Source organism: Lemur catta, chromosome 2, assembly GCF_020740605.2.
Source record: "Lemur catta isolate mLemCat1 chromosome 2, mLemCat1.pri, whole genome shotgun sequence".
In the NCBI taxonomy this organism is placed as follows: domain Eukaryota; kingdom Metazoa; phylum Chordata; class Mammalia; order Primates; family Lemuridae; genus Lemur; species Lemur catta.
The window spans coordinates 59,322,212-59,346,444 of NC_059129.1; the positions used below are offsets into that span (position 1 = coordinate 59,322,212).

Consider the following 24,233-nt stretch of genomic DNA (forward strand, 5'->3'; position numbering starts at 1 on the left):
TCAGCTTCTAGTGGCTGCCTGTAGTCCTTAGTTTGTGGCCCCTTCTTCCAGCTTCAAAGCACACCACTCCCATCTCTGCTACCATCATCACATCACCTTCTGCTCTGACTCATTCTGCATCCCTCTTATAAGGGGTCAATGTGATCACATGAGACCCAGCCGGATAATCCAGTATAATCTCCCCATTGCAAGATCTTTAATTTAATCACACCTGCAAATTCCTTTTGCCAAATAAGGTAACATTTGTGGGTTCCAGGGATTAGGACACGAACATATTCAGGAGTCATTTTCCAACATACTACAATTGCACTGTTGAATAAATAATGTTGAGGAAATTGGTTATCCATTTTAAAAACTTAGATAACCAACTTGTAAACTATATGAAAATAAATTCTAGATTGATTAAAGTAGGGGTCAGAAAATGCTTTTTGTAAAGAGCCAGATGGCACAGAGTTTTGGGTTTGCAGCCGGGGCGGTCTCTATCATAACGACTCAACTTTACCATTGTAGTGTGAAGCAGCCACAGATGATACCTAAACAAATGAGCATGGTTGTGCTTCGGTAAAATTTTGTTTACAAAAACAAGCAATGGACCAGATTTGGTCCATGGGCCATAGTTTGCTGACCCTGATTAAAGACTGAAATGTGAAAAGAAAAAAAAAAAAAGAAACAATAAAAGTACTAAAAAAACAAATAGGTAAATTGTTATATAGTCTTTGCATAGAAAAGAATTTCTAAACATGGAATCAAAGGCAGAAACCATAAAGGAAAATATTTATAGATTTTCCATCATAGAGATCAGAAAACTCCATAAAAGCACTGAAAGGTAAGTAAGAAACTGGGAAATAAACAGGTTCTTTATACCTCTATCAGGAAAGCTGCAAGGGGAGCCATAGGAATAAAGCCCCACTAGGAATCTCAAAATAACCTGAAAAAATTAAAATTGAGAAGACTGTTTCAGAAATCAGGAATAAGTATCTTCTGTTTGTCTTTCTGCCACAGGTAAAACCACCTATATGTACACAAAATAGAAGTAAGTCCATATCTTTCTTAAGCCCATGAAGAGGATGGAATAAATTTTAGTTACCTCCCCTTCCGGGCCCCTGTTTCATCATCTCTAAAATGAAAGCAATAATCCCAGTCTCTCCTACTTCACAGGGTGGTTGTGAGAGTTAAGCGAGAAGAAAGAATGGGAAGCAGCTTTGAAAATTATAAAGTGCCAGGATCTAGGTAAAATCCAATTTTAATAAATACTGAATATAATACCCAATTCAATGATACTCCTTCTCCATGACCAGGCTGAAAGCAATACTATTAATAGTACTGCTTTGATGATGCATATGGAAGAATTCTCTTTGAAGGAAAAAATCACCATCTTCTGCCTATATGGCTTTCCATTTACTTAACAAAGTTGAGTTTCTTGTGGTACTGAAAAAATGTAAAAAATGTAAAATCTTGAACACATTAACCATTTAATAAACTAAAAGGAAGTTGCTATTGGAGCATGGGGTGGGAGAGGGAGGGCTGGAAAACAAAGCAGAAGATATAAGCAGGGACCTAAGTCAGATAGGGCATTATAGCCATGGGAGAAATTTTGGACTTTATCTGAGAAACAATGAGAAGCCACTGAAGAGTTTTGAGTAGCAGCATGCTATAAACAGATCTGTGTTTTTAAAAGGTCACCTTGGCTCCAGGGCAAAGAATGAATTGGAGAGAACAAAAGTGGCAACCAGTAGATAAATTAGAAGGCTTACAAAATAGTCCAGACATAAGTTGAAAGTATCATAAACTAAGATGACAGTAATGGAGGTGGAGAGAAGTACATGAGCTCATGAGTTATCCAAGAATTAAAATCAACAAGACATGGTGATGGATGTGACGTGAGTCAGGATGATAAAGAAGGTATCGAGAATGACAGCCAGGTTTCTGGCTGACAGGTTGCTGTAAAACAATAAACACCACCCCATCCTTCCTAGAATAACAATGAGGCCACTTCACCTAATCAACATCATAGGCACATATAACAATAGCAATAACTAACATTTATTGAGTAATTGCCCACCATTGTGCTGAGTACTTTACATGTTTTATTTCATTGAAACCACATAACAGCATTATAAGAAACGTTTTGACATCATTTTCATTTTAGATTTGGAAACCGAAACACTGAGGAGTTAAGTTTTTCAAGGTCTGCTATCTAGTTAATGGTAGAAATGGGATTTTGACCCAAGCAGTCTGCTACGAGACCCCACACTCCTAACACTTATCCACAGGAAGACAAGCGAGTCAGGACTGAGTGACTGAGCAAAGTCAAGCTTCTCTAGAGAAGATGCAGAATGGCAGCAAAGATTACCACATTCTAGCAGGAAGAAAGGAAGCTATAGCAAACTTGAGAGGAAGAGATGGATCTTGGAGCTAGTTATTCTCCCCTGAGAAGCTAGCTTTGTGGCAAAGTAAGAGGCTTGACAACTTCCTGGATTATCTGTCCAAGATATGATACAGAGTCAGTTATAGAAAATAATGTCCACTTTGGTGACTCTGATGGTTAATTTTATATTTCAACTTGACTGGGCTACAAGGTGCCCAGACATTTGGCCCAACATTATTCATTATTCTATGTGTATGTATGAGGGTGTTTCTAGTTGCAATAACATTTGCATCGGTAGACTGAGTAAATCAGATTGCCCTCCCCCTAATGTGGGTGGGCCTCTTCCAGTCAACTGAAGACCTAAATAGAACACAAAGGCTGAGTATGAGGGAACTCCTTCCTGACTACTTGAACTGAGATACTGGCCTTATCTGGACTTCAGACTCAGACTGACACATTAAGCTCTTCTTCGATCTGCAGTCTGCTGGCTTTCAGACTAGAAGTTACACTGTTGGCTCTGCTGGTTTTTAGGCCTTTGGATTTGGACTGGGAGCTACATACATATCTGTTGTCTTGGGTCTCCAGCTTGCTGACTGCAGATCTTGGGATCTCTGAGCCTCCATAATTCCATGGACCAACTGCCTATAATAAATCTCTCTCTCTCTCTCTCTCTCTCCGTGTATATATATATATATACACACACACACATATACACAGACACACACACATATGTGTAATGTGTATATATATACACACACATATGCACACAAATATATATATTCGTCTGTTTTTCCAGAGAATCCCGATTAATATAGTAACTTATTAATTCATGAATAACATTGTCAAAGGAAAATAAGGGGAAAAGTTTAAAGCTATAGGGATTAGATAGAAAATTTAAGGCCTTAGGTACTATTTTCACTATTTCATTCTATCAACAGTTGAGATTTTAGATAGAAGTAGATTACAATTTTTTAAAAAAAACTATTGTTCTAACATGAGAAATACTTTCTCAATTTATCTTTTGTGTGGTCAAAATATTTTACGATAGTACTAATACTTATAACATGGCAATAACTGCTTTTGATACAAAATAGAATTTTTATTATCATTAGCTAAAAGACACTTACAGCTCCCTATCCCTACCTCCTCAATCCTACAAAGGGAAAGAGTGCTGCTATTAATTGGTTATTTCTAGAAAATACTTGGCACAGCATTAGGGAATGAAAAATTCACTAGGTCAAAGAATGAGGAGGTCTCTGTTCTTAGTCTTTCTTCCCTCACAAGGACAGTGCAAGAGTTCAGGAGGTAGCTCCCTGAAATCTGCCTCCTAATCTAGAAAGGCCTGAAGTCCGTGGACCCGACAAGCTCTCCCCCTGAGCACTGGGGCTGGCTGGCTGTGCTGGACTTTCCTTCCCTTAAGTGATAACATCTCCGATTTTGTATGTGGTCTTAAGCTAGTTGTCCATCCCGTTTATAACTAAGACAAGAACAATTAGTCACGTGATACATCCTTGCTAGCTAGTGGTTCCTTTTTTGGCTTAGGACCAAATCCTAATACTCAATATTGATGCTTTTGCCTTACTTATATGTACATAATTTTACAAAAGAGTAATCAGTCAAGATCAAGATTCACGTAGTCTTGGATCTTCAGACTAAAAAGGATCTTAAAGTCAACTTCACCTTTTTAATAACATTTTCAAAACATAAACAAACCTAGAAAATATCACAGTGTCATTATATATTTTTAGTCCTGAATTTTCATTAATTATGTTTAGGGCTTCGGTTTTGCTTTGTGAAATAGTTAGTTGAATATTTTCCTAGCCACACTAAACAAGTGTGAAATATGTTTGTGTAGGCTATCCAGTAAAACCTTATTAATTTGCAATTCCAAATGAGTAAGAGTATTAAAAATGTTAGATTGTCAAATATTTACAAAGTGGACAAGTTATTTTTTATCTGTCTTTTATTCTGGTTGGATAACACATCTCTTATTTTAAAAACCTATCCTCCCTCAGTCTCCCTCTCAGACCCTGTAGTTCTGGGTGCTGTTCACAGCCTGGCCAATAAGACCTGCCTGGTCACAGTACTTAGTTCAGTGGCACAAACAGCTTTTGACTTGAATGGGACCAAAGTTAATCCTGAGGCTTTTGCTCAACCTTTTCACTCAGTTATTCAAGCAACAAATATTTCTTGAAAGCCAACTATGAATTTAGACTGTTCTAGGAAACAAAAAAAGGAAAACCCCTGCCCTCATGACGTACAATAAATATGATAAGTAAACCATATGCAATATATTAGTTACTGTTAAAAGCTAAAGGGGAACAGCCAGAAGGAGGTTGTGAAGTGGTGATGAGGGGATGTTGAAATCCACTCAGGAGTCCAGTCGCCATTGGGAAGAGGCATTCTCTTCCATCCGGAGCCACAGGGTCCCATGTCTGCCTCCAGGAACAGAGAGTTTGACTGAAAATGAAGCCAACTTGGGGGGAAGATAATCAAGAGTCGCAGAGAAACAGAGTCTTAATGACTTCACTGGAGCACCTGGACTCAGCTGTGCCTCAAGATTTTTTCAGTTCTGCGAGGCAATAAATGTTCTTATTTTTTGTTTGAATAGGCTTTCTGTCACTTGCAACCAAAAAAGACCTGACTAATACCAACACTTTCAAGTATATATAGAAACTTGAAGTACCTTACAATGTGTTTCTAAGTGGGGTTCCCGCTGTACTTGGATTATTGAATAGCTAGAACTCATTTCTAATTAGCAGTATACATTTACATGTAAACACCTAAAATTAAAAGACCTTAAAAACAGCATGTTCACTTAAATGTGTTTAAACAAGTTCCTTAAAGTGTGGTTTATACTATTAATTTAAGGAACCTTTTTGTATAGATCCTTCCAAGGTTACTCTTAACCAGATCAATGAAATTTTAGCAGAATTTCCTGCCATTGTGCATAGAATGGTTGTGCAGTGTATTCTGGACTTTTTTTGAAGCATTATATAATAAAACAGGATAGAGAAAATTTTCACCTTACTTCTTGTTTGTGGGGTTGGTTATATTTAGGATGATAAATAGCCAAGAACCAGTCTTCCTCTGCTCGGAAGGGAGAAGCAGTCGTCCAGGCAGTGGCCGTCCTACCACGCTGAGGGGCCCACGCACACTAGAACCTTGCTCACTGGTGTTAACTCCACTGCATCATTACAATCCACCACATGCCAGCTAACCGGAACCCCAATGCTATGTTGAAGCTTCTTTAAATTTAAGGTTACAGAAAGCATCAAATAAGCTTTAAGTTTTCCCTATCCTCCTTCTTCCATTCTTCCCCTTTATTTAATCTTACTGCCTAAATACATAAGAAGAGTAAACAGAGCCCTAAATAAAAACAGAACATAACACAGCAAAACAACAACATCAACATCATTCCTTTAGAGTGCCCTTTCGTACACGTAGCAGGTCATTGAGCAGAACTTCTGCCCCTCCAGAACCTACCAGGAGGATCTAACATGGAACAAGCATCCCATGGGGTAAGGGAGCCATAAACAGTTAGGGAGCAGACATCTCCTTGGGGCTTACTAAAAGGAAGCTAATCGAACTCTGCCGTCTTAGCTGTCCCTGGAACAGAGCCCACCCCAGGCTATATAAGCAACAAAAAAATGAGACTCAAAGAAATCCTCAGAGATGGGGCTGAGTCATCAGCCTGGATGAGCTGACCTTTTCCTCTCCTTCCTAAGGAGTATAAACAAGGGGACTTCCTAAGTACCAATCTTGAGTTTCCTGTAAGATTCGGAGACTGGCTTCTTTTTCCCAGGTTGGATATCTGCATATGCAGCCTTTTTGCTGGGCTACTCATACTTAACCAAGCAGGGGGAAAAATTAGAGAGAGAGCAGAGCAGAGAAAGGGGTGATTAGTAAAACATTTTTAATGTGGATGGATTTGTAAGTTTCCTCTGGATAACTGGATGCCAGAGAAGGTAGCTTGGTTTGAACCAACTTTCTGGTAATTCACCCAAGACCAACCCCAAGGTGGATGCTAAGGGGACTGCAAACCCAGGAAGGGCTTCCACACTGGAAAACTATGTAGCAGGAAGACCCCCTACAGGGCTCCAGTGATCTCATGGAGGCATCTCAGGAGGGAGAAGCTTCAGACAGCAAGTACTATCCAGACAGGCAGCAACACCCAATAGAGGATACAACTGCACAGTTAAGTAAGCCTTACCTCGCCCACGTGCCCCAATGCTGAGAGAATATAAAACAAGAAGGATGAGAGGATGAGTGAAGAAGCACACCCTACCTCTCCAGGTGCCTCAAGATGGAGCTTTGAGGAAGAGAAAAGGAACACTGAACGAATAGGAGACTGAAGTTCTGGACTCATCAGGACTGGCCTTTTTAATATCTGAAATCAACTGGAAAGCTGTGGCACACAGGTGTTGTTAAAGGACAGGGAAAAAGATCCATCAGAATAGGTGATGACAGTTACTAGAGAAAAACAAAGTCTTTCCTGAGCTAGACCTCTGTCTGGAAAGTTTGCATCTCACAAACATCCCTAAAAAATGTAATTCTGTTTGCATAGCCCTGTGGCAAATTTACACACCACACCAGCTCACATTTCCCATGAATTCCCAGGTACTGTTTTGTGGTAGTAAATGCTAGGAGAAGGCAGAGAACCGCTTCAATATTGAGGAAATCCAAGATCTCTGGAAAGGAGGAAGAAAAAAACTATAACATCTGCTAGAAAATTATATTTCATAAGAACCTGGAATAAATAACACTTATAAAATTTTCAGTAACATTGAAATTTAAAATTCTGGGTTTAGTCACAGCAAAAGTTTTCAACAATATTTGTTTTAACTTCTGCTATTGGATGGGAACTTCTACACCCTAAGCTCTGTAGTAGGAACTTGATGAGTATTTTTGTGTGCCTGATCTTGAACATTTGTTTTATTCAGCCTAAATGCAGCCTAAGTGATAACTGATGTTAACTGTACACATCAAGTTTCTAGTAAATAGTATACTATATTTGAATGTTTCTGCTGGTGAGTTTCAGACATTTTGAGATTTCACAGACTGAAGCAGAAGTCTAGCTTAGAGGACACCCATGGTTTTGTGTGTGTCTGGCAACATTCCTCTATGGGACTGCCTACCACCTTTTCTTTTGGTGAACAGCTTCCCAAAACACAGGCTCATGCAAACACACAAACATACACATACACACACACCAAGTGTAGTCCTTAGTCTGCTAGGTAAACCAAGCAGGACTTTGTGAGGCACTCCCTGGTTATTTCTTTAAAAGAACACAAAGCTCCTTTCTTTGGTGGTAGGAAATCGAAGTCTACATGAAACCAGAAAATGTCAATGACCCTACAGAAGAAGTCATTAAGGAGCAGGAGAGAGTGAAGCCAATAAACACAGAGATCCAAGAGTGAGAGACTGAAGGTATATCCTGAGAACATTCAGACACCTGGAGGCATTCACATCCGAGGTCAGTGTCTTCCTATACCTCCTGCAGTTTGATGATAAGAGGTCATACATCTTCAGTTTTGTCAAAGTTTGTTTGCACTGGGCTCCTGTCCCTCAAAACCAAACAATTTAGGAGTAATAAAGCCACATGCAAAAATGCCATGTCACAGCTCTGGTTTGTCTTCCAGTCCAAGAGAATGGGAGACAGAACAAAAGGGAGGAGTCATGGACTAGGAGAAATAGGGAAGGCAGGGCAAGAGGAGACATTACAGATGGAGAAGAGACAGAATTGGAAATGATCGATCCGGTGACAAAAGAGCAGAGATCTAAATACACATTTTTGGATAAAGAGGAGCTGTCATGAAATGAAAATGGACTCTAGAAAGTTTCATCCTACATCAAAGAAAAGACTTTGTAGAAAATGTCCCAGAGCTAAATCAGTCTTGGGGCAACAGTAATCATGCAAAGAGAGGCCCCGGACTCCTCAAAAGGCTCTACATGCCTTGGTTAAAAGAATGACCTAGTGGAGTTTTTTAAATCACAATTCTAGCAGTGGAACTCTTTCTTCTAATGAAATATTACTTAGAACACAAATATGCAATAGAAATAAAAGCAATGAATCAATTTACTTGAGCAATTTAAGCCTTTACTCCTGAACCCCCCAATATTCCATTGTTCGTGGAATGCCTGAAGCCCCTCCAGGAAACATTTGGATTTTGAGGAGCACAATACAAAAACCACTGCCCATGAACACACTTCTGAACACAAAACTGCTCCACATGCACTAGACCATGCTTAAAGCCAGCCTGATACTCTTTAACAACCATAACAATAATACACATAACACAGGACCAGTAAAAAGCATGGAATTTAAATACAGATACTTGGTACTTTTAGAAGGAATACCATATCTAAACTTGCTTATTTAGACCACTTTTTTCTTATTTATTTCTACGAAATTCTTATGTTCGCCACAATTGCACCAGCGTTTTCTTCAATCATGCCCCACAAATTAGTTTTTCTCAGAAATTTCCATTTATATTTAATGCTGCTATCTTGTAATTTCTTGAAAAGGACAAAAACAGAAGTCCAGTCAAGGCCATAAGACTGTTTTTTTTCCTAAGAAACTGTCAGCCAAATTTCTCAGGGAGGAACTGGAAATGAAGTGAGAGACATTGATAAATTTCCCTGCTGAACAATCAATAAAAGCCCCACCATCCTGCTCAGACTCCCACTGTGGAAGCAAGAGCCATAATTACATTGTCAAAAATTCAAGTTGCCCAGGCTGACAGCGGCCCCCTTGAAGAGTGACAAGTGATGGGCACTCAGTTTGGAGTGGTGAACCCAGACTGGCAGACAGGGTGGAGAAGGCAAAAGGCGAGAGTGAAATTTCCTTATTGACTACAATCACCCAAACTCCGGACCACCACTCTGGAGGAATCCCCCGACCCTTTAGTCATATTAACATATCAAAGTGAGCAGCCTGCAGAACTTCCTAAACAATCTGAACGATACCTGAGATTCAGAACATGCCCTCTCCCTACCTACTCCCAAACAGACAGAAAAAGAAAGACAGAGCCGTGTGTGGGTGTGTGTACATGCAGGTGTGTGTGTGTGAGTGTCTGAGCGGGTGACAGTTTTTCTACATTAAAAAAAAAACAGGAAACATGCTTTCAACTCCGACTCCATCTTTCCTCCTGACAGCTGAACAGCAAAGCCTGTTTGCTTAGTGATTTTAATCTATGATAAAAATCAGCTGGAGCAGAGGGGTTGCCAAAGGTGATAATGATAAGGAAGAAGGGGGTGGGAGGGACAAGGTGGGGAAAGCAACAGGACTGACAAGCAGCCCCATTCCTGTGATTCTATGTGATCCCAGCAGGAGTTAAAATAGAATCCATCAGTCCACTGACTGCCAGATATCGGGAACCAAATGCCTGCCAAGAGCCTCGCTTGCTGGGCAGTGCCCTTCTTCTGGCTATGGGGGCCCATGCAAATAGTTTCCAAGAAGGCTTTATTGTGACCACGCCCAGAACGGTGGTCACCCACTGCTAGGAAGCAGCTGCACCACCAGAGATTAAAATCTAAAGGTGTTCACTGGGGAGTGGAAACAGAACAGAAGGTGCCTGGGAATGTTGCTACCTCACGATCTCCAAAGGTAAAACTCCACTTTTACTTTGATGAAAAGAGATAGACGAGAAAATTTAACAAGGAGAAAAATCTCTAGGCAGAGTTGGCCTCATGCGAGATTTTGAAACGGAAGCCTCCCACGACCACCACTCCCCACATTTTCTCACCCCTGAAAGAAAATATGAGAAAATCAGTGCTGGATGCCCAGTGCTTTTGGAAAAAGAAAAATATTATAATCAAATGAGCAATAACTAACACTGCTCACGTGCTGTTGTGTGCCTGATACGCTGGAGCACTCCACGAACAAGTTATGAGATGGGGACAATGTTTTTCTGGTTTTATAGAGAATAATTTCTCCAAGGTCATAGCTGATAAGCGGTAGAACTGGATCCATTATTGATTCCCAAACTATTAACCATTAAAATCAGTGTATCTCCAAGTGCGTCAAACCATTGAAATGCACATTCCTGGGCCTGAAAATCTAGATTTTAAAAATCTCCCCAAGAAGAGTCTTCTGTGTGCCAAACTTGGTGAATCTCCTCACATCCTGGGAAGCCAAGTAAATGCTGGGTCATTAGGGACTTTCTGGGTGCAGGGCAGTGAATCAAGTTGCTCACTGTTTTGCATATTTGACAGCAAAAGAAAATTAGTCTTCCCCTAAAGCCCCAGTGTCACCAGACCCACCTTTGGCCCTGAGAAAAGGCCAGTGAAATTATGTAACGATTTTAACCATGATCTACCACCACGCCAGAGGGGACATCTGTTTGAGACCTCAGGTGGTGAGGGAGAGGGAAGAGGAGAGGATTGATGAGCTGCACGTGGGACTGCGCTTCTCTGACAGATACATCAGGAAGGGAATTCCTCTCACCAAATGGCTAAGCTCCTTTCTACATATTTCTTTCAAGTGAATGAGATGCAGCAACATCACATCAGAGAGAAAAGGGCTTGATTTTGCCTGGGTTCAACATGCAAGCTCTGTGGTTCCTATGAGACCCCAGGCACTCCTATGCTGGCAGGGCTGCAGGGAATGGATTTAGGTTGTTGAAGACAAATAATCTGGGAGTACAGGATAGGTCAGGGGAGAGGAAGAAGAGGGAGAAGCAGGATAAAGATGGAAAGGGGAAGGGAGAGAGGAGGAAGAGGAGGGCGAAGATGGAAACAAGGGAACCAGAGGGAGAGGAGGTCTCACTTTCAGTACCCAGTAACATCACACGGCTAGAGTGGCAACTTTTTTTTTTAATTTCCAGAATTATTAAAACATCTTAGAAGCATCTGCTGTGTTTTAATCGCCCCATATTGACTGTAAGCAACGGCACTGGAACTTTCTTAACTGGACATTTGCTTAACCACAAAGGCTTACAAGCACAGTAGACATTTAAAATAGAGGCACATAAAGGTATATTTATGAACTCTTTCACTGATTCTCCATCATGGAGCATGAGGGTGAGAAGAGCTGGAAATGAAAGAGGCAGAGGGAAAGAATTAGGAGACTCCATTTTTCCTCGTTTGAATTCCAATTTCTAGTAAGAGTTGTGCCATCTGCATCGTACAGGACAGTGGCTCTCAAATCTGAGGACGCCTGTTAAGCCTCAGGGTCCTTGGGTGGTCCGTGGGCTGGCTGAAACACTGATCTATGCCCTCTCGTGCTCCAGTTGTGTTTTTCCCGTGGTGCGTAGCAGCACACTGGGTTGGCTGGTGGCCTAAGTGGCCGTTAAACTAGAACAAACAAACATTTGAAGATCGTGGCTGATGTGCAAATACATCCTGGGCTATAAAATCAGTGTAGGTGCTTGCTGATGAAGACAGGAGGGAAAAAGAGCTCCTTGGAAGTAGATCATAATAATCAATATAATAGGCATTTTGAATTTCTGTCTAGATAGTTACGGGTCTCTCAAACCTTACACAATTTGATCCCCACTGTCTAGCACACTGGCTAGCCCAGAGTCAACACTTAATAAATGCTTGAAGAAAAGATCTCGCTTCCTCCCACAGAAAGCCTGAAGAGGCAGGAGAGTGCTTTTTGGTAGACTATCACTGAGGCCCATGGTCTGTAATAGATAGAGCCTGGACAGAGAAAAAAATGGCAGACACTTTGGCACAGCTTCATGCCCATGTCTAGAACAATTATTCTAAGATAAGTGGGTTTTATTTTGCCATGCCAATATAGAAATGCCAACGGCAGTATGTTTTGTGGAGACTGAGTCACTATCTGGAGCCCACACTTTTGATCTGCCTCTAGCTCATGCTATGCAACCAAAAGTATTCAAGTAGCCACTGAAACATATTTAACATTCATTATTTTGTACTTATATTTTCCAGTTGATACTAAAAATTATCCTAAATCTCAAGGGGGAAAAAAATGTCCATTTTGCAAAGGAGAATTACATCAGCAAAAGGCAAATAGAGTTGGAGCAGAAACACACTGTAGCCTAATCTCCTAGGAATCCTTAAACACCCAACCCATCTGTAAGAGGATTCTAAGCAGAACCGTAATTAAACCCTATTCATGGGGAGGACAGGGAAGAGGGAAGGGAAGGGGTTCAACAACAACAACAAAATGAAGTTGTCTCTGTTTGGTTTGGGATCCTGGGCTATTACATGTTGAGAGACATCAGTATGTGCTAGCTAATTGTATCCATCAGTTTTCACTAGGTTATGCTGCGTTACAAATGCAAATCTCAGTGGCTTACAACAACCAAGGTTCATTCCTCACTCACATACATGATAGCAGCAGGTCAGCTGCAGCACTGCCCCTGTCAACTCCATGCAGGTTCCCAAGCTGAAGGTACTGTCCCCACCTGGGACAGGCTGTTCTTGAGTGGAGGGAAAAGAGAAAAATGGCTAAAGCATCATGACAGCTTGGCTATGCAGTGTACCATTTCTGTTCACATTCCACTGACCAAAGCAAGTCCATGTAGCCCACTCAGCGGGGCAGGGAAGTATGGCCCACCCCCAGGCAGGCACTGAAAGTCACCTGACAGTGGGTGGAGGTGTGCATAATCCTCTCACAGGAAGAGTAGCAAATACTTGGAACTGCAGTATACACTGCCACAGGAATCATAACAATTTTATTTGTTATTTAAGGAAATAGTGCCATGCTCTAATTGACCTTGTTGCCTCAGCAACTAATAGCCAAAGATTTTTAAATAGTTTTATCATTTTTCCATTGCCCACATTCGCTAGACACAGCCCTACTTCACTTCCTGTGGTCAACTGCCTCACTCACCATGCAGGGAAAGAGTTCCATTCCTCACAGCCAGGAACTTGACTCCGTAGGGAAAGAAGGAGGTCGAGTGGGAACTCCCATGGAGTTTGATCTGAGCTTTGCCTTGGAAGGGCTTGTCCTCAGATCCAATTCGGAGCTCTCCACCGTCAGAAACAAGGATAGCATGGGCCCTGAGCTCGATGGGTCCCGGAGCCATGAAAACCAGCTTGCCCCCTAATGGACAGAGAAAAAATTGTCAGTCCCTGGGAGGACAAGGCTCACCCTGTTTTGACAGTTCCCATGTCTGATAAAAGCCCCTTCATTTATACATTTAATACTTCTGCCGGAATTTAGACTTATTTTTACCTCATCCTCTCTTCTAGAAGCATAATAGGGTAGCTCAGACACCCAGGAACAGAAGCACTATATTACTAAGCTAGCTTAGCTATTACTAGTACTAGTACTAGTACTATTCTCTGCAGCTTTATTTATAATAATATTTTCTATGACAATGATTTAAATGTCCAGCAATTTAGGACTGGTTAAACAAGGGATGAGAAGGCCACTAACTTTATCATTTAGCAACAGATAAAATTAGCTTATAAGATTAAGTTTAAAAAAACTAGGAAATGTACAAGAAATAGAGATAGGAAAAAATGTGCCAAAATTATAAGAATTATAGGGGAAGTTCAATTAGGGCTAACATCATGGCATTTGTAGCATTTTAACTAACCAGTGTCCATTATACGTTCTCTTGATAATAGACCCTAATTTCCTGGAGCAGTTTCTCTGCCCTATTGAATAAGCTAAGTGGGACTGTCAATCAAGACATCTTCTCCTACCGTAGCTAAAGTCACACACTTGGGCTTCAAAAGGAATGTGGAGCAAAAGGGAAGAGAAGAGAGGAAATGTTCATATTTCTTTAATTCCAGTGGGGGCATTCTAAGGAGCCTGAGCAGAGTTCCTGCTTCCGAGACCCTCACCTGCCAATCTCCCCCAACAAATGCCTTGATTCCTATGTATTTCTGTGTCTGATTTTCCAGACTGATTTCCATTGATTAGTAAGCTACCCAATAACTTCCCAATATATTTCCTTTTCTAAAGAAAAGTTGGCTTCTGTTAAGGACAACCAAATAACTTTAACTGATACAGATACCATTTTACTCTGATGTCCAAATTTTCTGTAACATAGGAATATTAATTTATAATAACATTACATGCATGATATTGTGAGATCAAATAATTGAAATATTAAAAAGATACTTTCATCTTTACAATACCTTTCTTTTAAAAGATTTAGAATATTTACATTTCACACAGAATTTTCTCAATAATGTCAAAATAATTAACGCAACTCATGTAAATAAACACTTTAACCCGAATCAGCTATTAAATCCATCTCCCTCTTGCAAGTGGTTTGCAAAAGCACTGGACTAGACTCTTCTAATCCTGCAACAAAGTGGTCACAGTTGTGACTTTATATTGGAAACACCAGAGGTCCTCTTTTCTAAACCCAACCATACTTTCCCATCTCACTCAGAATACAAGTCAAAGTCTTTATATTGGGCTACAAAAGGCCCCTAATGAATTGCTACCCCATCTCCAACTCCTCTCCAACATCATGTTTTAAAGCTCCCGTTCATTCATGTGCTCCAAACACACTGGCCTGCTTGCTGGTTCTCAAACAGGCCTTGGGACTTGTGCATATGCTCTTCCTTCGCCTGGAATGTTCTTCTGTCAGACACCAAATCCACCTGACTCACTCCTCCTTGTTTCTATTCCAATGTTAACTTCCCACTGACGCCTTCCCTCCCCAGTCTGTATAAAACAGCATGCCCTTGCCCCTCACCTAAATATCTTTTTCTTCACAATACTTGACATCAGACATATTATAATATATATTTACATGTTTATCTTCTGCCCTCTCCCCACAATAGCAGAGAACAATTATCTGTTTTGTTCACTCCTAAATTCTTGGTGTCTAGAACAGTGACTGGTAGGCAGTTGGCATTCAATATATAATTATTGAGTGAATGGATAAATGGCTGTATCTTTTTAGATAATCTGATTTAAGTACTTGAATTTTCTTATATACATACACACACACGCATACACACTCTCGCCTTTTCTCAGAAAGGATGTTATTATCATATATAATTTATTAGCTCATACATTGCCTCTATGAGCTAAAGGTAGGCAAAGGATGTAGAAAGAGCAAGGTGTCAGAAATGGCTCAAAAGGCAGATTCTACTGTAAAAAGGAGGGTCTTGGTGAGGGGCAGTGAAGAGTAAAGACTTCACCTGCTAAATTTAGTCCTAAATCTAGTGTGCCAAACTATTGAGTTGAATTGGTATTGCTTTCCAAAAATCACACCTGGAAATAGTTAAACACACTCTGCAGGAATGAGAGGGAGAGAAGAAAAAGGCTGAGATGCCTTTAGTCATCATTGTTCACCTCCATCTCAGTTCAAAGATAGTGATCAATAAATATTTGATTCACTCTTCAAATGTGGAGGCCCACTTCTTCCCTGACCTTTTAGAACTTCTCTTCAGCTTTTCTCAGCTCTCCTCATCAAACCTTCTAGTCTTCAATTCTAACACCCAAGCTACACACCACCAGTCACAGTCATGAGATGTTTACCCAGACCAGACCCCTTAAGGCACCCTTTCCTTTCAGCAGCAATAGAGAATGGCACACCCCGCCTGGGAATCCAGTTGCTCTAACTGGAAAATGGGCATGGTAAGAGCTCCTCCCTCAGAGAAGTATGTGAAATTTATTGCAATAACGCTTGCAGACCCCAAGTTGACACTTAATGCAATGGTCTCTGCTGCTGTCATCACTCTCACCATCTTCACTTCCTCCATTTTCACTACGACCTGCTCAGTTCCTACAGCTGCCCCATCACTTGAGCACCGCTAGACCATCTGCATCCCAGCATCCTACTAGTGCTAGTCCTGACTGTCCTTTTGAAGTGTGTTGTATAAATCATACCCTGAGGTAAAACGATCCAAGAAGCAAGAGACTCTCCTTGGTGATCTAAAGGTCAATGCCAAAGCTGTACCACTCTGCTCACCAGACATCCAAAGGACCCACTAGCAATTTTGACTTCAATTTTTCCTTCCATCATCATTACACATACAAATGCAGTAATAATCGTGAATCCCACTGTGAACAATAAGGAAGAAACGTGACCTGTACTACAGGTCAAATTTTACGTTAACTAAAACTTTTTCACTCACAGCCATACATCATTGATGTTCTAACTAATTACGTTCAACAGGTAGACCAAGGGTTTGCATAATAGGACTCCTGCATTATATGTAGTCAGGAAATCTGAACTGCCCTTGATGAGTAAGTGGTAAAGGCAGTGAACAAAATTGGGGTTCCTGTCCTCATTCTGCTATTGGCCTCTGAATGACCCTCAGTAAGTCCCATAAAATTGCTGGGCCTCAGATTACTCAATTCCCAGATCTGTCCTACTCAGTGCCTAGGAGTGGTCTGTTTTCTCACAGGTAAAGTAGAGGGTAGAATCGTGCATTCAGTGAGTCTCCTTCCAACTCTAGAACATTTGACATCTGCATCTTTTAGAATGCAGTCAGATGTGCATTTGGCACTCATGGAGACACAAAGTTTATGCTTTCCTGACACCACCTGTGCTGCAGTAAATGCTGAATTTCACTTGAGAAACATATTATATGCACAGTCAGGAATTCAAGTAAGACTTCCAGGGAAAAGAAGGGAGCTAACACTTATTAATTACCTACCTTGCCAAACTATTTAGATATATTATCTAAAATGACCTTCAAAACCAGTCTACGAGGTCAATATCACATTCTATATTTCACAGAGAACAATGTGGTTAGGAGAAGCTCATATCTCTTCTAGACCAGAACAGGCAGAGCCAAGCATTAGAACCCAGGACCACCCGGCTGAAAAGCTCATATTCTATCCATTTCCACAAACCTTCCCTGGTAGCTTTCAATTAATTAGAGTTATTTGCACAGTTATATTTAAAGAAAAACGGGTTAACCTAAGTAAGTTTGCCTATGGCTTGTTTATATATGATTTATTTTAATTTTGTTAAAGGAGATATACCTTGCCTCATTCCAAAAAAGATTTGAAGCAGATTACAAGGATTAGTGGGTACATATATAAACCTTGTCCCTTTTACCATTAAGCAAAATATTAAATACACTGAAACAAATTGGTAGGAATTTTGAAACATCATTTACTGACAAGAGCTAATAATGACGTTAATGAAGGGAGAAAAACTCAACCCAAAGAAAATGAATTATTTGTGTTGTTGAGAGTGCTACAAACATGACTAATTAATTAATATGAACATCACTGACCCCTGCTAAAAACCATTCCCCTCTATTTTATCAGTAGCAAATATAAGGAAATCTAAGTACATTAAGAAGAGAGTTTGATGAGGAATTCAGCTATTTTTGCCTGAAATAATTAGATAACCAAAGTGAAAGCTTCTTCGTGTGAAAGGATGTCAAGTTCACACTTAATCTATCTCTGTACCAAGGTCCAAAGATTTTCATCCTCACACTTTATTAGCTTAAAATAAATATACAGTGGGCTGCCCTAAAAGACAGTTACTTGACTATGGGAGGACAGTGGGAGGACTTTATTCTCCGCTTTACAGAGCTCGACCCCATTTCTGAACATTGAAATAAAGAGCAGGGCTGGAATTAGCCTTTGGCTGTGACCCTTAAATTGCTTGTTATGACTTTCATGAAAGCTGACTATGTCCCAGAAGTAACCTTGGGTAATTTTATAAAAATCAATCAACCATCACTATTGTTACTTCCCTCTAAAATAAATAAATGAACACAACTTTTTACATGTAATCACTTCTTTCCATTAAACATCTCTTTTATTTCATTTAAAGGGAAGTAAAAGAGACTTTTAGCAACTAGCTAATGCTTGCAAGGTACATCAAAATCTGCTTTTGGCTAACCCTACAATTAGTCATCCTCTGTAATAACCACAAAATAATTTGTTCTGTTTTTTTTTTAAGAAAACAAATACAGAGTTCTATTTTCCCCCTTATAGAAAAAAATTAGAGTATAAATATTTTACTATATAATAGCAGTCTTCAAAAGAGCTAGCTATGCCCACTATCTTCAATTCTTCCCCTCCCCAGGAAAGGTCTTTGCCTGACCACTCTGACAAAAGTGCTCCCGGTCGTAAATAGCAACCATATTTGTAAATCCAAGGCTTAGTGCCCCGTTCTCATCTCTCCTGAGTGATCAGCAGCATTTAACACACTTAGTCACTCCTTCCCTGAAACTCCTTCCCCTCACTTGCCCATCACTGTGTCCTCCTGATTTTCCTCCTGCCTCTTAGGCATCCCCTTTTTAGCCTCTTCCACTGCTTCTTCCTGGTCATCCCAACCACTGGCACTTGGTGTGTCCCAAGACTCAGTCCTCTGATCACTTTTCTTATCAGTCCAAGACTCAGTCCTCTGATCACTTTTCTTATCAGTCTATGTACATGGCCTTGGTGGTCCAATCTTAAGATTTTAAACACCATCATATGCTAACTGCTGATGACTTTCAAATTCATATCTCCAAGCCTGACCTCTGCCTTCTGCTGAAGACCTATTTACACAATTGCCCACTCAACATCTCTACTTGGGTGTCTCATAACTTCTCAACTATGCATATCCCAAAAATGAACTCCTCATCTTGCCCCACAGACAGTTCCCCAGTACTTCCCATCTCCATGAATGGTAACTCCATCCTTCCAGTTGCTCCGTCTGAAAACCATGGAGTCAACTTTCACTCTCTCTCAACCCACAACCAAGCCTTCAAGAAATGTTATGCATTCCACCTTCAAAATATCCCCATGATCTAACCACTTCTCACCACTTCCACATATACTTCTGGGGCCTAAGTCACTCTCATCTCACTCCTGGATTATCGCAACAGCTTCTTAACTCACCTCCCTGCATCTGCCCTTATCCCCTACCCCAGGGTAAATTCTCAAAACAACACCCAGTGCTGTTATTGTTGTCATTTTTAATGTAAACTATATCATGTCACCTCTCTGCTCAAAATTCTCCAATGGCTCCCATCACAGGGTCAAAGCCAACCAAACCCTACAGCGTTAGTTCACTCTGGCCCTATGTCCCTCTGCTCTCTCCCTTGTTCACAATACCCCTGCCACCCTGACCTACCTGCCCCCCTGCCTCACAGCCTTTTCCCTCACTGTGTGCAAATCTCTCCAAGCCCCCCACCAAATGTGTATTCCCTACCCACCTCTCCTGCTGCATTTTTCTCCATAGTACTAAGCAAATCTAACCAAAACATATAATTTGCTTACTTATTTTGCTTATTGACTGTTTCCCTTATAGATGTAAGGGAAGATGTACTCTTCCCCACAAGAGTAAGATTTTGGTCTATTTTGTTCACAGCCATCATCCCTCTGCCTAGAACAGTGCCTGGCACATGGGGAAGGTTGTAAGTGATCACTAAATATTTGCTGAATAAATAGGAGTTGAGATTATGGAAGTAAATGAGGTCTCCTAGGGAAGACATGTAAAGTGAGAACAGAAGAAAGATAAGGGGGGAAAAACTATCAAACATCAACATTTAAAGGCTAAAGTTAGGACAGGAAATAGCAAGATTCTTGAGAGTGAGTCAAAAATTAGGTGAATTAGGAGAAGAATCAGAAGGGGGCAGAGACACAGCTCTAGGAAGAGCTTTAAGAACTGTGAAACTGGTAGGTGAGTGTGTCAAACCCTTAATGTCATTTTTAGGAGGATCAGGGGAGAAAGGCCACAGAGCCAGATAGTGCTAGATTAGACATGAATGTCAGGTGGTAAAATGAACCAAGGGAGAGTGATTCCATCTTCCAGCAGCAGGAAAGTGAGAGGCGATGGGAGGCAAGGCTCAGGGAGAGATCTAAAGACCAAGTTCATTAGATCAATATGAATCACCAAACTAGATAATTCATTTATTCAAAGCTTGAAATACCTAAATTTTAAGATGTAAACAATCCAATTTATTTATCTACATGGATAAGCTTTCTTTCTTAAAAAGTCTAGCAGTCTATATCTCGTTACCTTTCAGTTGTTAAATAGTCAAATGGATAGTCAAGGGAGCCTGTGGAATTCCCTTCCCCTGGAGAATGACAGATGATCATCCATTCGGGATGCACAGACACTGCTCTGCCTTGGCAAGGAGAGCTGGCTGAGGGATCTGGGCAGAGCTGGGGTACACTGCCGTACCCCACTGCACTGTGCTGCTTGGGATGTGGGAGCCAGGAGGAGGTGAGGAAGAGAAAAGTAGCATTTAGAGAAGGCAGCCACAGCCCAAAGCCTGCATAGTGATGGGGATGCACACAGCTTCCTTTGTTGGCAAGATCCGGATTAGACTTGTGTCTGATCCACTGGAGCAGAGCCTGGGAAGCCTTCGAGGTGGGCTTGTCCCTGGCCAGAGAGGCGGAAAATCAATTTGGCTGGCAAACGAGAGCCCCCAAGAGCTTAGTCCACGCTCCATAATCCTATCCACTAGCAGCTCAGGAAATAGAGGCCTGAGCCCTCACATATTCATGGGGGATGTAAGGCATAAATCAGGCTTTAAGGATTGGGGGCAAAGGGAATGGACTCTCTGGCTGGCTACTAATTAATCAAGCACAGAACACCTAAACTTAGCAACCTGGGATGGAGCCACACACGCAGAGGCAGAGGCTGCCGCCGCTGTTTTTCCCATTTTTTTCTAATTTCAATTAAAATAGATATTGGACAAAATTTTCCCCTTTAGCTGATACTGCTTATGCATCCCCCTGTTCTTCCCTTAATTAAAAAACATGCTTATTGCAATACTTGCCAGAATCACTTTAACAGTATTTTGATTGTAATGTCTCTGCCTGATTAAAAAAAGAAAATATGAACTAGAAAGTGTTTGCAGAAACCTCCACAGGACTCAAGAAAAAAATCGTATACCTCCCCAGACTGAATGCCACATACTAATTCCTTAATTAGCCTGGTACTGCAGTCAAACGGGCAATGTAGAGGGAAAAAAAAAACATATCTGAAATAAAATCACTGACTCAGAGCCACAAACAATAGCATTTGGGAGAAACAGTTTTCATCAGACCAGACTTCCCTGGCAGGATGGAGAACTGCATCCAACTAAAAATGCTATGCTTAGGATAAGCCTATTCAACGTGGCCAGCCAAGTTTCCACTGTTCTTCGCAAAGGGTGGCATAGCCTTTGGGAAAAGAGTAGCTGGGCAAGGTTAATTGACTCCCAGTCCTGACAGTTCTACAGGGTTCCCTTTATTGTTTTAGGCTAGTAGTTCTCAAACTTAAGCATGCATCAGAATCCCCAGGAAATCTTCAAAACACAGATTGGTGGGCCTCACTCCCAGAGTAGGTTTTTTATGGGGTCCAAAAATTTGTAGTTCATGCAAGTTTCCAGGTGATGTGGATGCTGCCGATTGGGGACCACACTTTGAGAACCGCTACTCTAGGAAAAGTGAGTGATTGCTGAAGGTGTCCATAGGCTTGTGATGATTGCTATCATCTGAAACAAGCTGTGAAATACGAGCCTGGAATTATAGATTAATTCCCTTTCTCGTTTCACATTTACTGTTCTTTTCTAGCCCCTCTGCTAAGAGCTGAAATAAAAATGTAAAAATTAGTCTCCACTTCCAGAAGGTCACAGGGAAGTTGAATTGCTCCAGATAAATGGAAACACCCTGGTTTTAAGGAACTGGCCCACTTTACAGATGACTGAGAGAGAAGAAAAAGGTTATGACTCAGCCTTTTACTTTTTCTACAAAATAAAAAAACTCATTCAGTTAACATTATAACCGAATTAACTCTATACAGATTATAAAGTACAAACTTTTCTGTGAAAAAGAAACTATATAGAAATGTTGAAAAGAACTCAAACACTGAGATATAAATACATGCCTTTGTAACTAAAGCTGCTGTTTTCAATTGCTACCTATTAATAACTAAACCTCGATTGCCTTTCTACCTCCAGAAAGCCATTACTTCCTTTTACCGACACAGTTTCTGGCATTTAAGTGCTCAAGGCCCTCTAAAAAGTCACTTAAGACTTCAGGTAGGAAGCTATTTCTAAGGAGAAACAGAAAAGACAAAACCAAAAAACTGTCTTTTCCCCAAGGTTTGTACCAAGCATGTAAAAATCTCCCTAGCTACCAAGTGAATTCAAATAATCCTCCCTTTTCTCTTCATCCAAGTTCAATGAGCACTGAGCCAATCACATTTTTGACCAGCCTGTAATTTAATACACTTCTCTGAGCAATCTGTTTTTTCAAAAGATTCTAAACATGATTATTCTCTGAATATTACAAACGTGATTTGGCTATAACATAATATTAAATAATATTAGAAATGAAATATAATAGTTGCTTTCTTATGGTATTCATTAATTTAAAAAACAAGAGTACAGTACCTCCTGCCTTTACCTGACCCCAGGAATATTACATAGAAACAGTAGCAATGAAATGCTCGGTCTCTAAAGTATTATTATCTGCACATGAATCCCAAATACGAAAGTATTCCACATTTCCAGCTCCATTCCCAGTCTGGATAAATAGGATCTAGGAATCATTAATGAACAAATGAGACTGGGCAGTAAGGAGAGACTAAAGCCTTCCAATTTCAAGACTGTTCTTTCTTAAGCACCAAAAGAGGCAAGAAAAGCTTCATCTTTCTCTGCTGCACCCCTTTTAGTAAAAGGATTTGTTCTGTAAAATTTGGACTCAGTCAAAAGGCTGCACTTAAGGACCTAGAAGGCCACATGTGGCCTTAAAGCTGCAGGTCCCCCACCCCCAAGAAGAGTTTTAAATAAGGAAGTTTGAAACATTCATCTTTCATTACCGAAAATATTATAGTTTCTGTGCTAGGAAGGGACTGGTCCTTTTAAATAGCATTTTTCATATTACAATATCCAAGTTGTCAGGACATAAAACTGTAAATTGTTTAATATCTATCTATCTGTCTGTCTGCCCATCTATTGAAAGCATGTCCTTTCTCATAGCAATGGCTTATCTTTCATTTAAGGCTAATCAAGTGTGTCTGGGACTGTTCTCTGGAGGTAAATAATGTAAGCCATTGTCTGATTGGGAAAAATAAGGGGTTTCAGAGCCAAGTGTCCCCCACATTAAAAAGCCTTTGTCTCTGATTTCCTGATACATAAATAGTAAATGAAATTGGTCACTGTCTGGACTAATCCACTAACATTCGAGGATACCAGGAAGGACTCTGATTACAGAGAAATTCACAACAAGCATTAATCTACCTCTTCAGGTCAGAAACTCATTCATTAGTTCATTCATTTAACAATTATTTGAGTACCTATTACATGCCTGGAGACACAATGGTGCTGGCGATAGAAAAGTAAGCAAAAATAGATCTGGCTCCTACTTATAGCTTAGACCTTTCCAACCCTCCAAAAAGGAAGAGGGGAAAAAAACATGCTGATACTATGTTTGTAAAAAAATAATATAAAAGTAATTCAAGTTCTTAGCCAATTAAAAATTCTACCAATGATCCACTTAGCTTCTGATATAGGCAAAATCCCCTCCTATAAACCAAGTAAAGCCAACCAAGAAAATCCCAACACTTAGAGACACAAAAGATAGAGTTAAGAGTGAATTTCAGCCGGGCACGGTGGCTCACGCCTGTAATCCTAGCACTCTTGGAGGCCGAGGCGGGCGGATTGTTTGAGCTCAGGTGTTCGAGACCAGCCTGAGCAAGAGCGAGACCCCGTCTCTACTAAAAAAAAATAGACAGAAATTATATGGACACCTAAAAATATATACAGAAAAATTAGCCGGGCATGGTGGCGCATGCCTGTAGTCCCAGCTACTCGGGAGGCTGAGGCAGAAGGATTGCTCAAGCCCAGGAGTTTGAGGTTGCTGTGAGCTAAGCTGACGCCACGGCACTCTAGCTGGGGCAACAAAGTGGGACTGTCTCAAAAAAAAAAAAAATTAAAAAAAATTAAGAGTGAATTTCAAAAAACTCAGATTAATTCTTTCTGATTCTGACTTCCTCCTTGGGCTTTCCCTTTGGATTATGGCATGAAC

At 40.6% G+C, this 24,233-nt stretch overlaps 1 protein-coding gene across 1 annotated transcript in view; it reads right to left on the reverse strand.

Annotated features, from left to right (window-relative positions):
• The window catches only part of PKHD1 (PKHD1 ciliary IPT domain containing fibrocystin/polyductin), a 414,564-nt gene that overhangs the window by 248,496 nt on the left and 141,835 nt on the right, over positions 1-24,233 (reverse strand). Inside the window, exon 37 of the mRNA XM_045543725.1 lies at positions 13,176-13,388. Within this exon, the coding sequence (XP_045399681.1) occupies positions 13,176-13,388 (213 nt within the window). The remainder of the gene's footprint in view (positions 1-13,175; positions 13,389-24,233) is intronic.